Genomic DNA, 21,341 nt, shown 5'->3' on the forward strand with positions numbered 1-21,341 from the left:
ACAACCTCAAAACATTTTCAGTTCAGAAAAAATGAACAAACAAACAAAAAACTGACTAGAAGTACATAAGGTGGCATCCAATTTAAAAAAAAAATTTTAAAACAAATTTTAGTGTATGAGCGTTTTGTTTGCATGTATGTAGTTGCCTGCAGAGGCCAACGAGGTCATCGGGTCCCCTGAAACTGGTGTTACACATGGTTTGAGCCATCATGGGTACTGGGAACTGAATCAAGCTCCTCTGTAAGAGCAGCCAGTGCTTTTAACTACTAAGCTATCTCTCTAGCCTGGGTTTTAATTATGTGTATGGGCCTGTGTGCGTGTGTGGGTACTTGTGTGTTAATGCAGATGTCTGAGGCCAGAAGCTGCCTCAGGTGGGTACTGGGCATTGAACTCATAGCCTCTGGAAGAGCAGAGAACATTCTTAACTGCTGAGCCATCCCTCCAAGCCCCTAAAATACCTTTTGATAGATGCATTCCAGTACCAGCTCTGTCACTATCTAGGGGGACTCAGGCAAATCACTTCATTACTCTCTCAAGAAATACCTTAGTCCCTCACCCTCACCTTGTCAGAAGGGGATTTCACCAAATCATCTGTCATCCTTCCTAGGCAACCAAATCGCTTAAGGTGAATGTGCTTAAGTGATCAGGATTAAATTGTTCTGGGGGTGAGGTCCTGCATACTCCTATTTTCACATTCCTCTAAAATTATTAAACCTTAGGTTTAAAAACCTACAAACATCTGCCCAGAGCAAACCCTTTTCCTCCCTGAGACACCTGCCTGGGTGGGCAATCTAGAAACTACGGGTTCAGATTTCCTCACAGAGCAGTGTTCAGGGGCTTAAGATTTGATCTGTGTTGGCTGTCTGCTCAAGGGTCACTGTAGAGAAGCTTGGGCTTTTGGCTGGTTACGCTAAATTTAGGAACATAAGCAGCTGAGTCCTCTTTTCACGAAGTTGATGTTTAGATCCTTAGTTCAACTACATGTCAATTTCTTAACTGGTTTCTAGTTTAGTGTTGGGAGGATTGAAAAAGGCAAGCTTTTAATGTCTTTGTAGTCATCCAGATGTTTTCTTTTCTCTAAGGTCTCCCATCAGACTTCAGATGGTGATTAGACTGAGATACAGTGTAGCCAGCAATCACTTTCATGGCGGAGGCCGGATTAGATTGATTACAGCTTCAATGCTAATTCCCTACCACAGCATACAGAATGAAGCAGTACTCTGCAGAGGGAGAATCTGTTGACCTGAGAATCTTGAAGCTTATCAGTCCCATGGGGGGCGGGAGAGGGAGGAATTTAACAAAAATAAGACCATGAAAAAGCTATATAGATACTTATTATCTGGTAACCCACTTAAACAAGAGACTGAAGGGAGAGACCCTGCATGGCTTGATAATGCAACTCCTAGGACCAGTGACAGGCGTGGGGTACCTCTGTAGGAATTGGTCAGGAAGGCTCTCAAACCAATATAGGTTCTTGTCAGTCTTCTTGGTTGTTTACTAGAATTGGAGGTTAAGACTCTCGACTGTGACTTCAAGGCCAGCCTGGTCTACATAGCAAGTGCCAGGCCAGCCAGTGCTGTATAGGGACAAAATCAAAGCTATTGCACACTTTGATTGGGAGGTAGAAAAAAAACTCATTGAACCAAGCTGGAAATTTCCTCCCTTGTGGGTAGCTTTCAAAGAGTAGGAATGAACATGGTAAGCAGCTGGGAGAGACAGTCTTAACCCACTGTGAATTTTACCAGCCTCAAAACCAACCTTCCAGGCAACGTGTACCACTGTGCAACAATGGCATGGCTGTCATGGGAGCTGGCAACCTCCCAGCCTGGATTTGAGGTCAGCTCCAGAGGAGCAAGACCCATGCCATCAGTTCATGCCTGGTCCATCATAGGCCCCAGTTGTGTTAGGGTAGGGGGAGACAGGGTAAGACTTACTGCTATTAAATTGACAAAGCACCAAATTAATTACCTTCTAAATACATCTATAGCACAAACACACAACTTTCAGGTTCTCTTTGCAGTGAACAGAGGTCAATGAAGACTAACGGTTGCCTAAAGTGCACAGAACAAGTGGTGATTGGGTGCCTGGCATAACATTCTAAGTTGCAGGAATGACTGCAGAAGAGGTGAGTAGGGAAAACATAGAAGCAGTACAAGAAAAAGGCTGCGAAATGCCAACTTATAGGCATGACGCAACCCTTTTCAATCATGACTGGCAGCAGCTATTTGTCCTGGGCCAAGGCTGGCCCTGTCAACTTGCATGGGGCCCTTAGTGCCGAACTAGTTGTAACTGGTAAGACTTGAGGAATCCATTTTTCAGTTTTGTACCTACTGCCGAGCCCACCGTGCTTCAGTGGAGCTCTACATGCATGGCATGCCAGACAGCCTTGGTTAAATTCATGGAATTCTCAAAGGAAGGTGACATTTATAGGGAAGATGACGCTGATAGGGAGAGGGAATCAAGTCAGGGTAGATGAGTGTTATAGCATGCATTAGTGTATGAAACTGTCAAGAAAAGGGGTGTCTTGATTTTTAAGGACTCCCTCCCCAAATGGGAACACTTAACTTCTAGCTACCAGTGCTAAGTTAATGGATTACTGTTGCAAGTGACTGTTGTGATGGATGGGAGACACCTCTGAATGTTTGGACCATATGATGGCTACAAATGCTAGAGTTAGGCCATGTACCGCTGTCACCAGCTCTAGGAAGAGGGGAAGTTTTATCAAGGAAAGAGACCACAATGGCTTATTTTCCTCATTCCTCCTGTTCCCAGGCCTGTTTTTGTAAGGTAGCCTTTTCTAGGTAACAACTAGCGATGCACTGATCCATTTCCGCAAATCTGAAACACTGGCTGCTTTGCAAATACAGTCCTTCCCAGCTATTGTTTGTCCCAGCTCCCGGACAACGGAAATATTCTTCCACATTTTGGAATTCAGAACATCAGGTGCTCTAAGAGCAGTATGAAGTGTGGGATTTTCAGATTTGGACTCGTCAGTGAAAGACTCTGTAATAAACAAACTGATTAACCTTGGCTGCAAGACGATCAGACCAAGAAAAAGGAACTCACAGAGGACACACTGTATCTTTATTTCTCTTTTATCTAGCATATACAATAAATGCTGAAACATGCTTAACGTTTGGAGTTGTGTATTCAATAAATTCAATAAACAGATAAGCAGTGATACACCAAATACAGGCATTATAAGGATTTTTTTTTTAAGTAAGTATCTGTTTAGAATACAATGTTACAAAAGCAAGAATTGGATTTTAATAAAACAATTTAATAAAACAAGGCACAATGTTTAAGGCAAAATTTATGAAGAAAGTATATAAAGTTAATATAAGATCATATTTTTTAATATCCTTTGGGGAAAGAGGCACAAGAATTAAAAATAGCTTAAACATTTTTTTAGAATATTAGCCATAAGAAAGTAAAATAAATTTGATACAATAGGACTCTATTTTTTCCAGAAAACAAACTCCACTGTTGAATCATATTTCTGAGTTCCATTTTAATCATATATATATTTATACAGATATTTCTAATACACAGACTTTAAGTACAGAAAATTAAGATGTCAGAGCATATGTAATGATTTGACCAAAATAAAAGGTTAACATTTTTTCAGCATCTTTTGTTGTTTTCGAAACCCCCGACTTTAAAAAGCTAAGACTTGGTTGTTATTCCCCGTTGCTATTTTTCACCCTCACACAGTGGGCTGAGAATGGGACACACATGACTATCAGAAAGTGACTGGTGGGTTAACACTGTTTCTCAGAACAGCAGTGCTGACCGTGTAAACTGCGCAGTGACTCTCTTAACGACCCCTACACAAACCAACCAACTTAGTTATGGCTCCTGCCAGCAAACGGCAGTGCCACCACAGCTAAGACCCCAGCTAGGGGATTAGATAATACAGTTATATTCCATTTATTTATGGCCAGAAGAATCGAGTCTATTCTCATGAATGCAGATAGTTTCCTGCATGTAAATAGCCTTCATTAAGCCACTAGATTTAAAACATACACGAGACCGGCAATTATATCAACCACTGAGGCTGACTAAAGTTAAGTAAAAGCCTTGCAGCACCCATAAAAACACCTTCTAAATATTCAACTTTGTGAGTTATTGGAATGCTTCTTAATTCAATCCGTAGTAAATACAGATCACACACACTATATATATATAACATAAAGAATGAAAGTTTTTATTCATATTAAACCACCCCCCTTCTGACCTATAGGAAAGCTTGCTGAAACATGCTAGACCCCAGTGACAATATTTTCATAAAATGGTGGAACGTCTCTTATCTTTGTGGTAGTATATGGATTTTAAATAAAATACTATACAAAAGATACACAGTTTGACAGGGGGTTGGTGGCGGCAGGGGTGGAGCTCCATCCTTGACTCTGGAGAGATTCTCTGGCACAGTGATTAAAATTCCCTCCCCAGCTGCCCCACACACACAGTGGGCCCTGTTGAGGGCAAAGGAACCTCAGGAGCAGTGTTTCTCCCTCAGGTCAAATACAGATCACACAGCTCCTGCCGACAAGTTATCATATAGTAGCCGGTCTTTCCCACACAGGACTAGTGGAAGACTTTGGCACTTTCACACCACAAAGGACAATGCTGCCTACTATACTATTAAAAAGATCACACTATGACGGAAATATAAAACCGCACGCTACTGAGTTAGTGACACGGAACATTCTATGCCTACTGTACAGCTAGTGAAGGCTAAAGAGACACTCTCCTTAAGCACTGGAACAGAGCTCTGTGCTGTCGGCCATGCTGCCTAAAAGCCTACACAGCACCTTCACTGGGTTATACGCCTAGTCTGACTTAAAAACTCAACATTTTGGACTATACAAAGAGCAAAACTTATAATAAAACCTCTACTTTTAGATGAAAGGCAAATCATTTAGGTAAAGGCACTTTAAGTAACTGCAGCTAAATGATCTTACACATACATGTTTACTGGTAAAACTATTTGCAAGCATTCACATGGAAACCTAAGAGAATAAGCATGTATTTTATATGTTAATAGCACTACTAAATACTTAATTGCAGTTTTTAAAAATACAACAAAAGGCAAACATTAACCGAGGTCCCCTGCTGATAAAAACAGCAGGTCAAGGAGGGACTATTTTCCAGCTCTGGGAAGAGCAAGGCTGAGGAGAGCCTGCAGCTCACTGGCTCCCTTCATGAGGAGCAGTGTGAACGGCTTCCCAGCAGCAGGAACCAATCTAGTAATGAATAATAATTAATAATTACAAACTTAGTGATAAGGTTTTTAGATAATAGTATGCCACTTGGTAAATACACTTTAAAACAATTCTTTACTCTGCAGGGCCATTTCGGCTCAGGACTTGCCTGGGTCACTATGACCTGTCCTTCCCCACCCCTTGTGGCTTCATGAGATTTCTTTTGTCTTACATTCCTGCAAATAGACAGCCTCTTCTTGATTCTTCATTTAAACCCAGTATCTCAGCGTCTGTCAGAACTGGTCTGCAGTGGCGTGCTGTACTGTCAAGGGTGGACTTTTACTTACATCACCCCAAAATGTCATATATTTCAAGTACAACTTATGGTGCACATTTATTTTTAATATTGGCAATAAATTTTTAAATATCAAGATTTTTAGACCAATAGGCACCTTTGGCACATTTTAAAGTAAAATATTGAGCAGGGTATGTGGTATTCCCAGCAGTTGGGAAGCTGAGGCTAGAGTTACCATAAGCAAGCCAGACTGCACTATATAGCAAGCCAAGGCTAGCCTGGGCTACACAGCCAGGCCCTGTCTCAGAAAATAAAATAACTGTATTATGAATAGACCTTGTTGATTCTGAAACTCTAAGCGTTCATTAACTAGATAAACATGCAACTCTTAACTAGTGACTACCATTTACTGGTCTGCTGACTTCAGAAGATGACGGTCTGACTTCCAGACAGCCAATTCCTATCACACTACGCTGGTATCTCATCATCAGTTTAAAAACTATGAAAAAGAAATTAGAAAAATTTGGAAATCACTAGCAGCTTTTGTAAAAGATAAGGCTAAAGATGAGTTTTTTAAAATGTAAAAGCTAACTACAGATTTCATTACAAGCGACCTGTGCCAGCTGTGGGCTGTACCTACCTATCCCCAGCGAGCCCACTCTCGCCAAAGAGGCAGCTGCACACTGACCTGGCACACTGCTCACGGACTTTAACTACACACACAAACACTTTGTTGAAAGAACACCACAGGATACATCTACACGGCACAGGCTAGAACTATCTCTGGCTGGAGTATGTACAACTATGGAGGAAGAACAACAGCCTTTCTTCCTGCGAGGCTAGAAAGGGAACATCTGGTTAAATGCTGTTTACAAGGGTATTTACAAGTAATCCCTAAAAGGCTACTCTAACTACTACTTAGATCAAGATTACTATCAATCAAGAAAGTACAAGTATTTAATCCAGAAGAATATGGTCCCATCAATTTGAGCATTTTCCATGAAAATGTTCAGTGTTGCTTAACTAGTGATCTACTTACAAAGCATTTACAAGTCACCTTTGCTTTTCCCAACCTTGCAATCTGCAGCGTACAGATGCTTACGTGGCGAAATAGACAAAGATGTTATACTGTCTATCATACAATTACATTAGCAATAGAAACATCACTTCTATACACATAGGAAGAAAATTCCTAAATCAAAATAATAATAATAATAATAGTAGTAATAATAATAATAATAATAATAATAATAATCTTACTACACTATTCCGAGGAAAAGGTGAGGGGACTCACTATAGCAGCGTTTCACAACTGCAGCCACGAAACTCTCATGTTTCATGACGTAACACAAACACATAGAAACCCTGAATTACCCTAGAACCTACCAATATGTTCTACTAAAATAAAAATACTATATACAAGAAACCTAACATGCAAATACTCTGAGCGCACAGCTGGCTTCTAAGAAAGCATGCTCTAAGAGATCACCTGATGCCCTAACGCACTCGGAAACTACTTTTGGCACTTACCAACTAGGCTTCCTGTTATTACAGGATGGCTAATGATCAGCAGTGAGTTACGTATTCCCTATCGTTAGCTTATACTTTTAGTACTTTTTAATTGCCTAATCAACTAGTTAGTAAAATTTACTAATTTCTGATGACAATAATTTGTTACTATGTTTCTTCTACACTTAGGGATAAAGGTATTTAATGTTTCCTTAGTCCTTTCCTCAGTGTTCAATGGTTACGCTGGCTCTGTGAACTCTACTGAGGACGGGCATAATGGGCTGTGCTTCACGCTGCAGTTTTTCTTTTAAATGTAGAGGAAGTCTTGGTTTAGTAACCAACAGGGGCAAAGGAGACACACTTGGTGGTTAAAATCCACCCCATTCCACATTGAGACATGCTTTCATGTATGTAGCCCAGGTTGGCCTCAAATTTACCATGGAGCCTAGGTAAACTTTGAAGTCCTGATCCTCTGCCTCTACCTCCCACGTGCTGATCCATGTCCAACGTTTCCTCATTTAGTCTCATATTGTAAAGCAGGTATTCTCAGACTACTTGTCATCTAGATTTTTTGGTCAAAAAATATTATTCTGTCTTTTGGTGAATAGACAGAATAAGACTTTAGCCTCTCATTAAGTGTAAAAGCCATTTGCTTAGAAGAGATCATTGAAGTTAAAAATGAAGTTAAGATGGCCATGGAAGCAGATGGTGGTGTACACTTGTAATATCAGCAACTAGGGAGGGGAGGTCCCCGGAAGATCTCCATCTTCCAGGTGGATCTCTGAGTTCTAGGCCCTCAGAACTCGGGTATTATCTATACGATTGTTCACTGGTTGGTTAAAGTATATTCCAAGTGTTTTGCAGTGTCAGGTTGTAGGTTGCTCTGAAATAATTTCTATAAGCTTCCACAATCTTACTAGGATTAAGGCACTATAACACATCACAGCTAGGTTACATAAAGTTAGTAACAATCACACAAAACAAGAGCTGGTTTAAATACTCCATTTAAAAGCTATAGTCCTTACTGTCCAGTCAGTTGGTCAGAAAGGCTTCAAAAGTCCAGGGGTAGCACAAGGAGAAGGGTCACTTTACTTATGTATCGTGTTCAGCATAAACCAGGACAACCCTGGTAACAGAACTGTGATGACCTCTTTACTCAACTCAGCTGTCCCAGGTGACATCCCTTCGGGTGGATTACATGACTTTTCTTCAGAGTGAACCTTTCTGTTAGTGTTTCTTCAAAGACTTACATGAAAATTGTAACCAATTAACTGAATTTTGAATTGCCATTCACAATAAGTTTACAGTCAAAGAACCTAAACATGGAACTGGACTCATTCCTCCCGAGTGTGTAGATAGAACGCAAAACCTTTCTTTCACATCATGGCAACCCTTACACAGACATTCAAGATGAAAACCCTCAGGTCTCCAATCAACTTCAAGACCCATTTCTCTGTCAGTCATTTCTGCTCAGTGTTTTAGTATTTTCAATACCCACTACTGCTCAACCAAGAAGAACTTTCTGCATTCTGTGTGCGGCCACACTGGCCTCATCTTCTGAGTCAGACTCACTCTGGGATGTGGAGCTGTGTGAGGCAGAGCTGCAGGGGGAGGAGCACTCTGGAGAACACAGATAGTGCATGAGGGGGAGGCGGTACTTCCCACAGAAGTCCACAAACTTAATCTGTCTGACACAACAGTCAAAATAGACTCCTGGAGGGAAGAAGAATACAAGAAGTCAGTACGCGTCGAGAACCACAGTTTTTTAAACCCTTTTCCAGCACTCTGGAGATGTATTACATATAAACTTTCCTCAAGAATCTTAAGAAGTATTAGAGCAGTTCTTTCTAAGAGCACAGCATAGAGACATATTGGGAGATCTTCCCGGTGGCAATATGATTGCTAAGTGAATGCCAGGAAGGCCAGAGAGATGGCTCAACAGATAAAGGTGCTTCTGCCAACCCCGACAACCAGAGTTTGATCCCTAGAATCTACAAGGGGAGGAGGAAAGATTTGTTTGCTGTGATATAACTTATTCCTATTCTCAATCACTTCTTGTTTTCTAAAACAAGAAAAAAGGCAAGACAATGTATCCGAAAGCAGCCAGCCGAGAAAGGCCAGGATCCTGTTAATTTAGCAGATTTTCTCTGGGTTACTTGGGGGAGCCAGTATCTGATAGATTATAAGATGTGTAAAGTGCCCTATTCTACACCCCCTCCTCAGTTGCTAGCACTGTCCTACAGTTAGAGACTAAAACACACTTCCTTCAATACTGATTAGGGAGTAACTACCATACAAGAATTTGCAGAAAGGAAATAGCTATTAGTATCCATTCTTATCTTTTGAGAAACCAAAGTCACTTATAGCCAGGGCACGTCCATAAAATTCTAGCTTAGCTGTGAACTCCTGATCTTCTTGCCTCTACCACCTCCAAGGGTTTAGGATTAACACACATGTACCATGACTGGGAGAACAAAACCAACAGAACAGAATGTCACCTTATATTTAAGCTCTAAGCCTCCATGCTGCAAGCTGATGATCTCATTCAGCGCACACAGAGTCAGGTACACTCTGGTAAACTAAAACTGGAAATTCCCTGGTTCGGTTCTTAACTGCACTGCTGAGCTATGACTCTTCAGTGAGGCAGAGCCACAGTTAGAGTAGGGGGAAGCAAAGGCTGTGTTGCGAGACTCTAGCTGAACCTTTAAAACATATTTCTCTAGCATACGAAGTCCATTCCTATGGCTACAGTACAACCAAACTAGACAGACTGTGGCACAGTCTCTCTGAAGAGCAATCTCGAACTTCACATCTAAGTTTCCCAACTATCGTCTATCATATGATGGACCAAATATTCAAGAATTCATTCATTCACAAAGACAGGCTCTCACTATGCAGTCCTGGCCTGCCTGAACTCTCTGTGTACACTATGTTGATCTCCTGCTCATTGAGCTCATGTGCCTGTGCCTCCTGAACACTGGGAATAAAGGCATGTGCCACCCGGCCTGGCTCCCCATAGCATCTTATAGTTTACTGCTTATAATAAATCCTAGTAACCATGTTAGCTTCCTGTGAAATTCTCATCTCTAAATGTTCAAACTCAGGGTTGGGGATTTAGCTCAGTGGTAGAGCGCTTGCCTAGGAAGCGCAAGGCCCTGGGTTCGGTCCCCAGCTCCGAAAAAAAGAACCAGAAAAAAAAAAAATGTTCAAAGTCTACAAAGAGGAAGTGTCTTATAAATGTCATTATTTTTAACTTACAGTTCAATAAGGAACCTGGGGTGCTGGAGTAGGGAAGCATGTAAAATGACTGGTTTTATTTTACTGATGGTATCTGAAATTTTAAACTAATAATTTTTAAGGCATTCCTAAGATAACAGCTCTTTGGAATACTAAAGAAGTCCATTAAAAAACAAAACAAAACAAAAAACCAAACAGTTCAGAGAAGAGAATGAGGCACATTTCCAGAAGAGGATGGATTCTGGGCATAGGAGGTTTCATCGGGACTCCCTGGTGTGAATGCTACCTCTTACAAGTCTCCACACCCTAGTTTCAACAGTGCCCTGCCATCACCTAAGCTGCTTCAGGATGAGGCCTGCAGAGGGAAGGCTTAGCACACTCACTAACCAGCATGCACCCTGCTGAGAGAAGGCTCCTCTTTACATGCAGTCTTTTTATCTTATAACAATCTCAGAGAAATTTAATTTTTTCTCTCTTTACCTGTATACTATCTCAAGACAAGACTTCCTGAAACACACCTTACCCTAGCTTTGATATTATTATGCAACATTTTCTTGGTGCTAACATTTGTCTTTACCCCAGTACCTTACTTAAAAGCAGTATTCTTCTTCAAATGCTCTAACTGTGAATCCTGAAACACAGATTTAAAGTGGCTGCCAGAAATGGGCAGCACTCTCATACGCTCACCACATAGCCACTGCTCCTATACGTCTGTAAGCATGCCCTAATGCAGTGGTTCTCCACCTTCATAATGCTGTGACCTTTAATACAGGTCCTCATGGTATGGTGACCCCAACATAAGGTCATTTTTACTGCTACTTCAGAACTGTAACTTTACGAGTTGTAATGGAAATATCTAATATGCAATCCCTGTGGGTGAAAGCACTGCCCTAGTGGTTCCTGATACAATGAATAGTGAGCCTTCACATAAACATGGAAGACAGCCAACCATTTTAAAACTGTTCTTAAAAATTAAGACTTTATTTCTTTGTGTTTCCTTTCATTTTACCATCTTACTTTTATCATAATGTTCCAAGACAAAATGAAATTTCCAGGTGAAAGTTCCTTGTATTTAAAGCTAAAATTAATGTGAAAATAGTTTTTAAGGAAGAAGGAAGCTGAGGGGACAGAGCATCTTACTTTCTATTAACTGCCTTTCAGTGAGAGAAGCCTTTAATTAAAACACAACATCAATATTTAAAAATAGCTAAACGAGTGAAAAAGGCCAGATCAACTTACCACCGCACTTTGGGTTTGGACAATTGCTGGCAGAGCCCAAGTATCTAAGAAGATTCCCAGGAAGATCATAGGGAGTGTAAGAAATACTTCGGATCTTAATGGTCCTTGCAGCTAATTCCAGAAGAGTTGGAGGGTCATACGTTAAATCTCTAACAAAACGGACCACCAATGGGTTTCCTCGTAAACTCAACTCTTCCAGGTGAATAAGATTGAGGATCTCTCGAGGCAGGTACGTCAGCAAGTTATTGTGTAGACTGAGGGATCGAAGCGAATGCAGCCTAGAGTGAACGCCATGCAGAAACCAAAGGTCATGGATGAGTAACACAGTAGACGTTATACTTACATACATTTCTATATGTACAAACATGTCTGTGTAAACACAGGGTCTGAACTTCCCATATGAATTAACAGGATTAAGGTCAATAAATGAAAAATCAAGTATCTAGAACCAGCTCAGGATACAGTTTTAAAAATGCCATCAAAGACTATCCCCCTGGGACCTCAAGAGTCCTGAAAACATTTACAAAGTATTTTGGGTCCTAGCTGAGATAAACAATAGATTTAAAGACACTAGAGGGAATATTATATTACTTATACAATAAAAAGATTTTACATACACTATGAATAATGATCCTTTTCATTACAAAGCCACATCAGGGCAGGAATGCTTATGATCAAATACAAACTGTCAAGTTCCACAAGACCCAAGGAAAGCCATGCCAAATTACTACTCTATTTTCTCTCTCGTTCCCTGAAGCCCTTTCTTTCCAGTAACAAGAAGAAAACTGAATGGTTGGACCAATCAATAAAGCCTGTGCCTTGCAGGCACAAGGACTCAAGTTCATTTGTGAAAATGCCAGCTTAATTAAAAAAAAAAAAGTCAGGTGTGGTGCACACTTGTCCCCCCACACTGAGGGGCAGTTCCCTGGGGCCCTGGCCAGCCGGTTTAGCCTCCTGGTAAACTCCAGGCCAACGAGACACCTCCTCCCCCATCTCAAGGAAGCGAATGGAGCCTAGGTCATGTTCACATGCAAGTGAACACAAGCATGCGCACTTGCACCTACCTGGGTGTGCACACACTCAGAGCTGAGCAAACATTTTGAGGAATAAACCAGAGCACTTAACTGTAAACTATTCAGCTCATAATGAGCTGCAGAGCTGTTAATGCCAACTTTTTTTGAGACTTCCTATTTTTCTTTTCCATTTAAACTGAGGTCTTACTTGTAGTCCAAGTTGGTCTTGAACTTAAGGTTTTCCTGTTTCACCTCCCTAGTGCTGAGATTACTGGAAGAGTCTTAATTCCTTTCAGCGGTTCCTAAGCACAGATGTCTGTTGCTATGGCCGACTACTCACTGTGAGAGCTGAGGAGGCACACTTTGGATCTTGTTGTCACACAACACCAAGTAATTCAGAGAAGGCAGATTTGCTAATTCTGGTGGGATTTCTTTAATGAAGTTTCCTCCAAGGTATAAACATTCTAAACTGCAAAAGCAAATTTAAAAAAGGTAAATAAACACAGGCTGGTCAAGAGAGTCCATTGTCTCTACTAGAGTAAACGCAGTTCATCCACTCACTCACCAAATGTCTTACTCAGGATCTGCGATGTGCCAGGCGTATCCCGGAAAGAGAATGCAATCCCCAGGGAGCTTATACCATATCTTGTCAGACAAGACACTGCATGCCCGTGAGATAATTCCTATTTTGGATACTAGTATAGCAGCCTACTCTCCCCTCTTAAAGCCGTTGTTTTATTTTACTTGTGTGGTTTGCTCCACCTCACACCATACTCCTTGCCAATACTTTAATTTAAAAACAAAACAAAACATCTGACGGTGTGAAAAAGGTACCAATCTGTGCTTTCTATCTACAGATCTGTAGTTTGCTAAACAGTGAAATTTAGTCTCAGCTTTCTGTGTTCCTGGTCACTTAAGATCCTCAAAGCATCTCATGTCTAGACCATTTGCCAGTTTTCTCAAGGGTTAGACAATTTCCATCACTTTGGCGAAAGCTTTGCTGTTAAGTATGTGTTCTGCATAGCTTTGTTTCTTTGTGGCCTACTTGTGTTTTTATATGTATTAAAAGCATTCAAGCTGGCTTTGTAAAAGGACCAATTCAAAAGCTTTGGCCTGTCATTTACCTTCTTACTGGATGCTAGTCTCCTTTATAACCACACTGTTCTCTTCAGGTTTCTGTCAGTTCTGTTGCTGTGATTTGCTCCCTATCTACAACAGTTACACTGCAGACACAGTCAAGCTCCTGACCCTAGACCTTCCAGTTGGAGTGTTACTTAACTCTTATGAAGCATGTCTCTTTGTCCCTTTAAGTCCATTTTGCTTTAAAATCCCCTTCCCAGATCATCAATGTGCTCCAGCTTTTGTTGTTACTGTTAGCATTTGTTACTAGCACTGAGCTGTTATGGTCATCTGTGGGGCCCCCTCCCATGTGTTCACTGTGAGCTTGTTCCCAGCTGGTGGAAGCAGGTCACTAGTGGCAGGCTGCTGAAGGGTAATGCTCAGTCCCTGGTTCTCGCCATCTACCATGTAATAACCAACCTCTGCCACACATTCCTCCTTCAGCTGAGCTGCTTCTCATGCCTTCCCACCACAGGAACTGACTGTCAGTTCTTTCCTCAAGTCACTTCAGTCAGGAATTTTGTTACTGTGAAACAAAAACATCAAGGCAACTACTAAGCAATTAACAGGCAGGTGGGATTCGAGTAGAAAAGCTCTCAGGCAATCAGGGAGCAGAGCGAACCAGGGACTGGGTACCACCTTCAAAGCCCCATTCAGGTTTTAGATGGGGCAATACAAGATTTCATCATGATACTCAGAATAGGCTGCAACTTAAAAGTTACAAAATATTTATTTCTAGAATTTTACATGTAATATTTCTGGGCCACAGTTGATTGTACGTAATTGAAACCCAGTAAAGACATATCATTAGTTGGTGTGGGAGACTACTGTACATTTTTTCTAAGATTTTTAACTGAATTTTCGTAAGTGTCCATTTTAAAACTTTTCATTGAAAAGTTCCTTTCTTGCCTTCTGAGTCAGGCAACACATTAAGTCGTTTACTGGTGGCTCCCTATCACAGACATTCCCACAGATATAATTACTCTGCCTTTTATAAGCTCACCTTCTGTGTTTGCTATGTGGTGATTTTAACAGTGTATCAATGGTATTCTTTCTATTTCTGATTCTGTAAAGCTTTTCAAGTAGTGTCCACTATCCCCTTTAACCAGTTAGACAAAAATGCTTTTCCCTTCTTCAGTTTAACAAAGTATATTGAATATAATTTTATACATATATACATGCTCCAAACTATGTGTTTAAAGAAAAATGGAATTAAAGTGAAAAAGGATGGCACAGATGCAGAAAACATGCATGCACACGCAGACAAAAAAAAAAAAAGGCTTCTTGAAGTAACATCCCTGTATTGTCATTTATCTTCAAATGCTATCTCCTTAAACAAGATTCAAAAGTAGTTACAGAAAGGATTTAGTTCATTTTATACTTCTAGTTAACAGTCCATCACTAACTAAGGGAAGTCAGTGAAAGAATCTGGAGACAGGAACTGAAGTAGAAGCCTTGGAGGGAGGAATGCTGCTTATTGGCTTGCTCTGTCTGCGTGCACTCACTCACTTGCGCATGTGCTCGCTCTCTCTCTCTCTCTCTCTCTCTCTCTCTCTCTCTCTCTCTCTCTCAGTAGGCTGATATTCTGACATTTATTAAAACAATGCTATGGTTTAGTAGAAACAGAAAAGAACCAATTCAGCTTGCTTTCTTGCTTTCTTAATAGCACCCAAGACGACCAGCCCCAGAGGTGGCATTACCCACAGAGAGCGGGGCCCTCCCACATCAATCATCAATTAAGAAAATGGAGGACAGGATAGTCTTGTGAAAACATTTTCTCAATTGAGATTCCTCTTCCCAAATGATTCTATCTGTGCCAAGTTGTAATAAAACTGGGCAGCAGAATAGCCCAGCACACCAGGAAAGGAGGTCAAGACGGTTTACTTCTTTTTGAGTTGTGATCAGTGGGGTCCCAGAGACCCCTAAATATTACAGGCTATTGACAGTGCTTTTGGTTATCCTCCAGATCTCGATGCTAAGACTAAATTGCTGAAGACACTATGTATATGAACCATAAACGACAGAGAGATCAAATGGGTCTTGATCAGAAGGCTTCCTCTCTATTGGCTAGCTGGAAGGTGCTATGTACGGTAGCAGAGAAGAGCAGTCTCACCTAGCACTGAACCTTCCAGGTCACAGCAAATGGTCTGAGCTTGAGTACCCCACAGACGCAATAGTGGCATGGCTGCTACAGAGTAACCAACCATGTTCTGACTGGATGTAAGGCCTCTTCCATAAAATGGAACCCATAATGGGGCAAAAAACCCTGTGGGTATGTCATAGACACTAGGGGAGAACGATTATTATTCTACTAAATGGATTAGTATTAAAAGGACTGACTTACTGCTTATAAACAAACCAGGGCTTCTCTCAATCAAATCAGTTTCTACTCTTTGAAGGAAATAGAATTAACACAGAGACCCACAATTGGTTGACATGCAGGGAATAAAAGACCCTAAGAGGAGTGTTAAGCCCTAAATTGGATATCCATGTCACATACACACCTCCAAGGCTTAGGACTCTTCAAGAGTAGGTAGAGTCAGAGATGGTGGATAATGTCAAGGAATCAGTATTTTCTAGACAGAAGAGGATCACTGCACATACAAATTCACAGCAATTGTGAAAACAGGTAAAAGACCTGTGGAAGCTCAATCCACACAAAATCCCAGCATGGAGTGGAAGAGGTGGATTCAAAGTCCTACCATTAACTGGGTTATTATGTAGGCATTTGATAGCTACCGGGATGGGGAGAGTCTGTTTCCTTTAATCGGTCAACCATACTCCAGAGCAGGCCCAACAACCAGGTGGAGCCAGGCAACACAGTATGAACTTGGTGGGTTTAAAAGAGAAAAGAAAATGAGAGAGAACTTGGAAGTTGGGTGGGTACAGAGGTGGGAGTGGACCTGGGAGGGAGGAAGGGAGACCATTATCAAAATACATTATATGAAGTTAAAGGAGGTCAACACAGGGCCACTGACATCCACGAATCCACTCTGTGACTGTAATGGGGAAGGAGTTACTTAATGCTCAGCACATCCTTCTACTGATCTTGTTGAGTTATGTCTTCCCCAGGCTATCACTGCAGTTTAGCGTTAACCTTCAGGGATCAATTCTTAGCTTTCATCACGATCCTCTTTTCTTTGATAACCACGTTAAAAAGACACCAAGAAAAGGTCACCAAAAAAAGAAGACATCGAAGGGGGAAAACATGGGAAAAGGATTCACGAAACACATTTGGCTCAGATTTAGTCTCCGAAAATCATCCTGGATGCCATACAACCCACTTACTCCAAGTTTGCTGCTCAGGGAGTAATAAATTAATCTCTTACTCAAGCAGTTTCTGAGCTACGAAGGGATAAAACCCAGTTCATTAGAAGAGATGTTGAAGTGTGAACTACTCTACCATTCAGCACTGTACAACAAAAATAAGCTTGGCTGCACAGAAGCCAAAAACATACGTTTATTTGCTGATGAATCCTATATGAACAGAATTTATATTCATAATGGCCTGATTTAGATCAGGGGAATGAAGTCAATCATAAAAATAAACAAGAGTTCCAGCATCCACTTACTTGTTATTTTTTTGGAAGTCTTTTTTTTTTAATTTAAAATTTTGCCACTAAGGGAAGGGTCATTAAGTAGAGTGCACAGAGCTCATCTAAGACCTCCAGGAGGCCCGGAGAGACCAGGGGTGCATGCAACCAAGATGTATTCTTCTTCACGGAATGCTGCCAATGGAGGGGAGTTTCTGTGGCACATATATGCTGTGTACCTTTTAAAAACTGCTCTTCTCACTGTTCTTTACAAGGACAGAATCTTCTTCATGTGCCAAAACACTGGACGTGGCTCAAGCAGTGGCTCTCGCCTCGCGTGTGGAAGGTCATGCAGTCCACCCTTAGCACCAGGAAGGGAGGGGAGGAGCAGAGCCGCACACTACAGCATACACTACATGACAGGCTGGGTAAGTTACACAGATTTTGGAAGAACATGATGTTCAAGAGGGTTCAAGTGACTGTAACAGCACCTCTCCATTTCCCACCATTAACGATCATTTCAGAATAGTCAGCAGTCTTTGAGAACTGAATCACTGAACTCTCTCACTGTGGCCATGATCTGGCCTCAAGCAACTCATTCACATGAAATCTCAGCTTCCTCATCCTTGAAAAGAAGGAAATGAACTAGGTCATGGTCAAAGCTGCTTCTTTCTCTCGGAGTACAATTCTGCAATGAGCCTGTTGGCCTGTACCCAAATAGAATCTAAACCTTTGTGATTCCTGTTAGTACAGAAATAAAGCACAGGGCTGAACAACAACAAAATCAGGATGCAAAAAGTCTCATAATATATCAAGTCACAGACACAGTGACTAACAGCCTGGAGTAGCTGTTATCAGTACAGAAATCAGGTCAACCAGGTGACAATGGCCTGATCCATTCCTCCGAATCCCCTATGCCCCAGAGCAGAGCCTAGACACTCGAGTCCTAGCTGGCCACTATGGAAAATTCTTTGATTTGGCATCAGAGACCCCAGAATTCAAATCCAGTGCTACTACTTAATGGGTTTGTGATCTTGAGACCTCATTTCTCTGAGCCTTTGTTTCTTCCTCTAAAAATGGAGAGTGTCTCATCTTAGAATCATAGAGAACGTTGGCACATCTAAGACAGGGCCAACCCACTGCATATTTTTAAGTTTTTAAGTGGAATTGTGCTTACTTCTCTTTCCATGTGATGGAGACAATACTCTCCAGGGGTTCCTCTTAATATACTGGGATTGAAATAAAAACTACATGTTAAAATTAGAGGAAGCAGGGGTTGGGGATTTAGCTCAGTGGTAGAGCGCTTGCCTAGCAAGTGCAAGGCCCTGGGTTCAGTCCCCAGCTCCGAAAAAAAGAAAAGAAAAAAAAATTAGAGGAAGCAAAGCCTGTCCAGTGAACATAAACCCCCTTAACCGTCCCACACCCTACATTTCCTAGCACTCCTGTTGTAGGTTACCATCATTCCTAGTCTACCACAATGGCCTCCTAACCAGCCCCCAAATGCCCTCATCTTCAGACCCTCGCCACTCCACAGGAACAAGACAAGTGTGCACTCAGAATGCAATGCACACTATGGAAGCCCTCAAAATGGGATGCCCTGAGTGGCCCCGGAGTTTCTTCTGCCACCTTCCAGGGCAGTGCTCATCTTTGATCAGTTAGGAATTACTCTCCTCCTAGCCCCTGGGCTTTCACATTCACTCTTCTGCTTACTGGGGTCGGTCCGACGGCTCACACCTAACCTTCACTGTTACTTCCTTCAAATAAATCAGATGGCACTGACTCAAGGACCCAAACAGGTCAAACCCCTGTTGTTCTGTCTCAGGGTACTAGCCTCAGAGCTTAGGAAAATGTCGGACACACCAAGCACTCTGTAAACATCTACGGAGGAGCAAATTAGGGGACACTGTGTCCAGAGGCCTCATTTGGCAAACAGGAAGTGCTAAGTGGCCAGCGGAAGGAAGGATGAGATGTGAAGAAAAGGTCTTATTTCCAATCAATGTTTTCCCTGTGAACTCGAAGGTTCTTTCTAGCTCCACATTCTTTTATCTTGGCTAATCCAATAAAGGAGCTGAAACTATTTAACAAGTGGAAGATAGTTTCTTGTTGTTTTACTTCCCACTCCCCTGCAGGACACCTTAGGGCACTTCTATTACCCTTTTCTGTACCTCCCTACTCCAGTACACTCTACATTACTGACTAAGCTTAGAAGAGGTAGACAGTTCCTGTAAAGAAGGAACTATATTCAATAACATAAATACAATGGAGGGGCGTGTGACATACAGAGGAAGTACAGTTTGGCGTTAATTGTCCTGGGAACAGTTAAAAAAGGGGGGGGGGACAGAAAAGACTCCTAAGATAAGATTTTGAAATGTGAATAGTTCCTCAGGGTCAAAGGAAGGGCAGCATGAAGAGGTTTTGCCCGACCCCACCCAATACAAGGACAAGGGCTGCTTTCTATAAAAGGGGGGAGTGCAAGGCTCACTAACTCCACAAATGGTACTTTGGCTACGGCTAAAAGGGGCTAACTGGAAATAGAATAAAAACCAAGTAGGCCAGAGCACTTCCTACGCCACGTTAAATGCCACTTTGATGCAAACGCGTGCAAAGCCACGGAAGACTTCCCAGTAAGAAATCGCCCACCTCTGTTACTGGGCGCCCACTTGGCTCCCTCACTAGACTCAAGAAATAAGGCGAAGTCTTTTTTTTTTTTTTCCTATTCTTTTTTTCGGAGCTGGGGACCGAACCCAGGGCCAGCACTCTACCACTGAGCCAAATCCCCAACCCCAAGGCGAAGTCTTAATAAGGCTTAGTGGCGCATGTTTTTAGTCGCAGAATTTGGGAGGTAGAGGCAGGCGGATCTCTGTGGGTTCGAGGCTACCCTGGCCCTGGTCTACACAATGAGTTCCAGAGTTCATTGGGGGCGAGTGGCGGGGGTGGGGGTACAGGTAGGGGTGCGGCGAAAATGCCTCAAAGACCTGCATAGGCCAAACACAACCCAAAGGCCACCACCCACTCAACCTTAGACGCTAAGCGGCGATGGCTCGCCAGTAGCACCCCCTCCTCCGCCCTTCAACACGGTGCCACGGAGCTCGGGCCACCGCCCGGCTCCCCAACCCCCCCTCCCAATCCCGTCTCGCAGCCACTCACCTCTGCAAGTTCTCGATCTCGGCGGGGATGCTCTGCAGCTGGTTGCCTCCCAGGCTGAGGGTCTGAAGCGCGCGCAGCTCCAGCAGCGAGGCCGGCAGCTCCTGGAAGCAGTTGCCGCTGAGGTTGAGTACCTGGAGGCTGCGGCAGAGCGGCGACTGGCCCAGGCCCTTGGGCAGCGAGCCCGGGCCGCCGAGCCGGTTGTTCCTGGCCAGCAGCGTGCGCAGGCCGCTCAGCGTCAGCAGCTCGGGTCCCAGCGCCGTGAGCGCGTTGCCGCTCACGTCCAGGAGCTGGAGGTGTGGGAAGCCGCTGCCCAGCGCCCGTGGCAGCGACGTCAGACGGTTATACGGCAGCAGCAGCCGCAGCAGCGCCTCCCGTGAGCCGCGCCGCTCCTCCGCGCGCGCCTCCAGCTCCGACTCCAGCGCCTCGGCCGACACGCTGAGGCGGGACCAGTTGAGTTCGGCCTCCCCGAGCGCGGCCTCCTCCATCCCGCCGGACCCCAGGCCGCTAGCCGAGGCGGCGCGCCCCGGAACCTGAAGCGAGCGCCGCGTCGGAAGTGGCGCGGGGCGGCCCGGCCCGGGCGCTCACCCCGCGGGGTGGCCGAGTCACGCGATGTCCAGCGCGGGGTGCGCGCGCCGCTCGGGGGCAGGCTCCTCCTCACGTGGCGCGCGGCGCGGCCTGCGCAGCGGAGGCCTGGTGCTCACTGGATAGTCTGAGGGAGCTAGGCTCGCCCGGGCGTCGCGGACCTCACGTAGCGAGCCGGAAGCCTGAGGCTCCCCAGAGCGGGCCGCTCGCTTTTTATATTCGGGTGCCCCATGGCCTTGGCCGCCAGAGTAAACAGCTCCGGGGCTGATGATCCGGCCCGAAGGCCGACGCGTCACGGGGCGCCGCCTCCTTTGTTCTCACTTGAGACAGGGCCCCCATTTCTGCCGGATCCAGAGAGAGCAGCCATGACTGGAACGTAGCCCGAGAATTTAAGTCTGCAGGAGAGCGGACTGGTGACCCACGCCCCTAGTCCCCACTCCGAAATGTTGAAGTGTACTGAGTT

At 43.4% G+C, this 21,341-nt stretch overlaps 1 protein-coding gene across 2 annotated transcripts; it reads right to left on the bottom strand.

Moving 5' to 3' along the window:
- Nucleotides 1–8,512: 8,512 nt before the first annotated feature.
- Lrrc58 (leucine rich repeat containing 58) lies at nt 8,513–20,851 on the bottom strand. 2 transcript variants are annotated; one of them, NM_001195558.1, is made up of 4 exons: nt 20,297–20,835; nt 12,838–12,966; nt 11,485–11,762; nt 8,513–8,721 (listed from the first exon to the last, which is right to left on the bottom strand). In NM_001195558.1, exons 1-4 carry the CDS (start codon nt 20,779–20,781, stop codon nt 8,513–8,515), a joined length of 1,101 nt encoding a protein of 366 aa, NP_001182487.1. In that variant the 5' UTR covers nt 20,782–20,835. The 2 variants fall into 2 exon arrangements, with proteins under 2 accessions (NP_001182487.1, XP_087432356.1); XM_087576230.1 differs by lacking the exons at nt 8,513–8,721; nt 11,485–11,762; nt 12,838–12,966 and adding an exon at nt 14,031–14,142 and having other exon boundaries at nt 20,297–20,851.
- Nucleotides 20,852–21,341: the final 490 nt, after the last annotated feature.

This window comes from Rattus norvegicus, chromosome 11 (genome assembly GCF_021556685.1).
Source record: "Rattus norvegicus strain SHRSP/BbbUtx chromosome 11, alternate assembly SHRSP_T2T, whole genome shotgun sequence".
In the NCBI taxonomy this organism is placed as follows: domain Eukaryota; kingdom Metazoa; phylum Chordata; class Mammalia; order Rodentia; family Muridae; genus Rattus; species Rattus norvegicus.

Bases quoted from the DNA above. Each gene is read 5' to 3' on its own strand.
- Lrrc58 (NM_001195558.1), bottom strand. From the start codon at position 20,781: ATGGAGGAGGCCGCGCTCGGGGAGGCCGAACTCAACTGGTCCCGCCTC. The intron at 12,967-20,296 runs GTGAGTGGCTGC...TTGCTTTTGCAG, and splicing joins GAGATCGAGAACTTGCAGAG to TTTAGAATGTTTATACCTTG. The intron at 8,722-11,484 runs GTAAGTTGATCT...TCTTCCCTCCAG, and splicing joins TCCAAACCCAAAGTGCGGTG to GAGTCTATTTTGACTGTTGT.